The sequence below is a fragment of the Hyposmocoma kahamanoa genome, unplaced genomic scaffold, assembly GCF_003589595.1.
Source record: "Hyposmocoma kahamanoa isolate Upper Pololo Valley unplaced genomic scaffold, ASM358959v1 66, whole genome shotgun sequence".
Taxonomy (NCBI): domain Eukaryota; kingdom Metazoa; phylum Arthropoda; class Insecta; order Lepidoptera; family Cosmopterigidae; genus Hyposmocoma; species Hyposmocoma kahamanoa.
In genome coordinates this window covers 1-5,447 of record NW_020653854.1, presented here as the reverse complement: position 1 = coordinate 5,447, position 5,447 = coordinate 1, and the positions used below count along the sequence as shown (strand labels likewise).

The following is a 5,447-nucleotide window of genomic DNA, read 5'->3' as shown; positions in this document are numbered from 1 at the left end:
TATTACAATATGAAGAGTTGACTTGTGCTTTTACATGTCTTGGCGTTATATAATATAAACCATCTTCACGCTTAAACGCTCTCATTGTTATCTTTCCTTTTGCATTCTTTACTGTGGCCACTTTGTCTCGGAATAAAATGGTATTTCCATAACTTGTACTTTTTCCAACTGACATTAAGTTAGTATTTAGGCTTGGTACATATAGAGAATTAAACAAATTGTGTCCTGATTCTGGTACCTTGAAAGTGACCGTGCCTTTTCCTTTTATTTCTGTGTAAAAGTTATCTGAGGCTAGGCTGAGATTTTGTTTAATTTCTTGCATATCATGCAGATAATCTCTATTTTTGGTCATGTGTGACGTACAACCACTGTCAAGAACCCATTCATCTTCTTCAATAATTTTGTTGTTAAGTGAAGATAGACACTTTTCATTGACTAGATTTGCCGAGTTGTTGTTATTTTTATAGCCTTTATTATTACGTGTTGCATTTTTATTTTGGGACGTACTTGGTTTGTTGTAACAATCTGTAATTGTGTGCCCTCCTTTTTTGCAATAAGTGCAAAACTTGAACTTACGCTTTTCTTTGTTTTGGCCATAAAAGGCTTCTTGCTGTACATTAACTGTATTTTCGCTTGCATAGCAATGCTTTCTTGATTCACTTTCCTCGATTATTTTTATTTTTAACTCTTCTGGCTTAGGTAGAACATCTCTAGTTTCGATTGCTACTCTTAAGTTGTCATACGACACAGAGAGACTATACAGCATTAGAAAAGTGAGGATGTCGTCATGAACTTGTATGTCCATTTCCGCTAGTTTATCAGCAGTTTCCATAAATTGCTTCAAATGATCTTTAATTTGATCGTCATTTGTAAGTTTTGACAGAAGCAATTGTTTCAATAGCGATGCTCTTTTGGCTGGCCCTTTGGAATCATAAATGCTTTTTAGCTTGTTCCATATATCCGCTGATGTTTTGCAATTTTTTACTTGCTTTATTTCAGACGGACATATCAATAGTAACAGCTCTGACTTCGCTTGAACGTCCCCGTCCTCATCTTTGGATGTTATGGACCCTGAAATGTGTTTCCACAATCCATTACGCGTTAAAACAGCTTGAGCCTGTATGCACCAGGTCTCATAGTTATTTTTTCCCAACGGTTCTATTTTGTAGTTCGCCATGTTTTTTTATACAATATTTTAATTGTTTTATTTTTATTTTATTTATTTATATTTTTATAATATTTCGCGAACTTCCAACCAACCACGCTCTGCTACCATGTTATAATTATTGTTGAATGGTCGTAACTACAAATAAGATATTTATTTTGGAGAATTTAAATCACGTAAAATATATTCAATTGCTTCAGACACTGACATGAGTAAAAATAAAAAACGATAGAACATAGACAAAAAAGTAAACTATTAGTGCTGTTCCATCAGTTACCATATTTTTTTGAGACCTAGGTAACCGCAAAACTTAATTTAATGATTTTACTTTTCATACACAGGCGAAAACGCTGTCGGCCATATTAGTCTATAGATTATCTGTGCTGTGACGTCATTGTGCACATAAACAATCATTTGACCTCTGACAAACATTCACCGTTGTGTTAGCACTAAGTTTTTATTAAAAACCATGACTTCCACTAGTTTATACGAAAAGTATAGTAATTATCGTTATTGTATTGTACGAGAATGCAAAAACACATCAATAAAGACCCCAGGAAAGTTATGGATTAGCGTACCCAAGGAAATAAACATGCGAAACACCTGGCTAAAACTTGCTAATAAGGAACCAGATTCATTTTCGACTGAAAGTAACATTTATTTTTGCGAAGATCACTTTGACGTAAGTACTTACTTAATAGCTTAATCAGTTTCTACAGAAACTTTATATTTAGTTTAAAAAATACAAGTTTTATGGTTATGTACCAAGTCAATGAACAAAATACTAATTTTGTTGTTATTTACCTTTCAGTTAGAAAATGACATGGAAAATTACACGCGGTATAAAATAATGGGTTCTGTTAAAAGGATCCGAATGAAGCCCAGTTGCATACCCTCCAGATTTGACTGCCAAACAGCTAGAAAACGCAAACCTACTCCACCAACAGATGAGCATGCAATGCAACAGCATGCTTCCAAGAGAACAGCATTGGTGCCTGTATCAGGAGATATACAAATCCAGTCCATAGAAATGCCAATATCATTGTTTCATAAAGGTAATATGAGTATGTTTTAATAAAGCAATAAATAGCTCTTTGCGAGTGGATCATAAAATTTGTTTAAACAACTATATTAATTGTTTTCAGAGTTACTCAGTGAAGAAGATGCCATACCTACGTGTACTTCTCATGAGAAGGAGTTTCATGACAAGGCAGTGCAAGTAGTACAGCTTAACATTCAGTTCTGTGATCAAGCAGTACAAGTTCAACCATTACATGAACATGTATCTTGTCAAGTAGTACAACATCGTGCTCACAAATTGATTCAAGCATGTGTTGCAAAACATTATAGAAGTAAACAAGTGCAATTCAATGTGGCTGTGAAAGATACTGTATCATCACCAATACAACTGTTTGCTCATCAATCAACTTCAACATCACCTAATAAGCCGTCTATGTCTGGTCATTCGTCAACAAGAAGAAAACTAATTTTTACTGAGGAAAAATATGACAGTGATGTATCTTATACATTATCTCAAGAAGGATCAACCTTTGACTCATCTCCGTCAAAACCATCAAGTCAAACTACTGAAGACAGTTCACAGGAAAAGATTATAAAAGACCAGAAATTAAATTTACAGAGTACCCTATCTAAGATAAAGAAAAATCCTAGAATGTATATTGGGATACCAGCAGAGCTTTATTTTATAGTTGATATTATTTCAAAACACACACAACAATCAGAGAATCACATTTTATTATGCTTAGTGAAAATAAGATTAAATAGAACCTTTTCTCAGTTAGCAGATGATTTTGATATTTCACTGTCTCAAGCAAGTAAAATCTTTTACAGTAAATTACCTTCCATTGTTAATGTTTTATTGCCTTTCATAAAAACATTCACTAAAAGCACAATTAAAAAAAACTTGCCCATAGCATTTCGCCATAAATATAATAAGGTAAATTGTATTATAGATTGTTTAGAAATAGAGATTCAAAAGCCAAAAAAAGCTACTCATCAGGCACTGACTTGGTCAGAGTATAAAAAAGCTAATACCTATAAATACCTCATATCATGTACACCTGATGGATTAGTCAGCTTTGTGTCTAATGGATATGGAGGCAGAATCAGTGACGTTAATTTACTTGAACACTGTAAATTTCTCGATAGTTTGGAACCAAGATCTTTCATTTTAGCAGACAGAGGTTTCAAACACATAGAAATATATTTAAAACAAAGAGGTTTTACTTTACTAAGGCCTCCGAGTGTTGCTGTTGGGTCAAAATTGACCAAAAGTGAAAGTAAACAAACAAAAGAAATTGCTAGCCTCCGAATTCATGTGGAAAGAGTGATTAGAAGAATTCGCGAGTTTTCAATTCTGAAGCCACACTCGGTAGTTAATTTAAATTTATTACATATACTAGATTTCTGTGTAATCACAGCCTGTGCTCTCATAAATTTACAAGACTCACTTATCAAATAAAATATCATGATTCAAAATTATTTTATTCAGTTTAGGCTACATATAGCTCTTGTGAACCTCATTATGCCATCGGTTCGTAAGTCTACTCTGGGCAGGAGATCTTGTACTGAGAAGAACCGGCAAGAAACTCAGCAAGTGTCCAGCTCTTTTCTCCCTTACAGGGTCAAAAATATTGGAAAATGTCCTATTTTGTATGTGTAAATAATACCAAATAAAGATTATTTCTATTTCTATTTACTATCATAAAAGAACACTTTCCGTTACAAAATAAACACACAAAAAATAAAAAAAGGATAATCACAACATACTAATAAAACTAAGTTTGTAAAAATTACATTACATACTAAATTCAATACTAGCAATGTCATACACATAAAGCAATAAAAAAATATAAATAAATTTAGATGCAACTGTAAGAATACCAATTTCCTTGAACCTAGTCTATAGATGGTACTTGTTGCTTGTTTCTGTAATATAAATATAGTTTCAACATCAGCTGCTGTACCCCACAGTAAGATGCCATACGACATGAATACAAGAATACAAAATCATTTATCCAGTTTAGGCTACAGTAGCTCTTATGAATGTCACTATGCCATCGGTTCGTAAGTCTACTCTGGGCAGGAGATCTTGTACTTAGAAGAACCGGCAAGAAACTCAGCAAGTGTCAAGCTCTTTTATCCCTTACAGCATCAAAAATATTGGAAAATGCCCTATCATAACAAGACACTTTCCATTACAAAAAAAACATAGAATATAAAGACAACCACTCAAAATGTAAAGAAAAACACAAGTAAAAAAAAAGTGTTAACATATTTACATCAGGTTAAAAAATATTTTTTTACAATGTCATACAGTAATTCCACTACAGTACTCTAGAATAACTTAAAGAAAGACAAAGTGAAAAGTGAAACTATAGTAAATAATACTAAAAATAAGGTGAGTATGCATGAGCCGACAAGCCTCCACAGGCGGCACCAGTTCACGAGTATGACACATGAATCAGCCATTGCTTCGCTCAACCATATTTTAGGGAACGTAACTATGATATCATTGAATGCATTTTATTTACATATTTTACATAGTAACACTTTCATACAACTTAGGGAAAATATTTAGTTTCCAAAATGAAACTACCTGTCCAATCAGTTCTTTAACATATTTATCATTATAGGAAACAGGTAATATTGTAACATTTTTAGTATGTTCAAAATCACTGCTGGCGACACAAAAATAACTTTGATTCACTTTTGCACAAAACATTTGAATTTGTACTTGAGCAAAACATTTTTTAGTTAATTTACCATCTTTAATGTAATTTTCAACATTTTTTGCTGTAGACGGGCATTTAATTTCAATGAGTCCTTTTTGACTATTAATGCCATCTGGTGATCCAGCAATCATCGGATACTCATTAGAAATAAAGAGGCCACATTTTGTAAACTTAACACCTAATTTTTGTTCTGCAATCTCTCTTACTTTGTCTTCTAACCTCTGGCCACGTTTTATTGCTGGTGTCTGCACAGACCTGGCTCCAAAAATCACTGCAACCAGAGAACCATCTACTGTCTTGCACCTGCTTACTTCATAACACTTAGATGCTGTTATTCTCCCATAACGTAGCTCAAACCAAAGACCACTTTTGTATTGGTGTCTAGATTGCATTTCTGCATTTCTTAAGTTTTCATCATTGAAATTTTTTTTAATTTTTGTTAAAAAACTTTCACAGTTAGGTTCTTTAAATGTATATAATAGGTAATGCAATGATAAAACTGATTTGTTGTCGGTAAAATCTTCAGT

The 5,447-nt window shown here is 33.0% G+C and overlaps 1 protein-coding gene across 1 annotated transcript; it reads left to right on the top strand.

The window, feature by feature from the left end:
• Nucleotides 1-1,524: 1,524 nt before the first annotated feature.
• LOC113231814 lies at nucleotides 1,525-2,447 on the top strand (the record flags this gene model as incomplete). Its single annotated transcript, XM_026466348.1, has 3 exons — nucleotides 1,525-1,847; nucleotides 1,977-2,220; nucleotides 2,311-2,447. Coding segments are annotated over exons 1-3 (594 nt in total), but the record flags the coding sequence as incomplete, so codon positions are not given.
• Nucleotides 2,448-5,447: the final 3,000 nt, after the last annotated feature.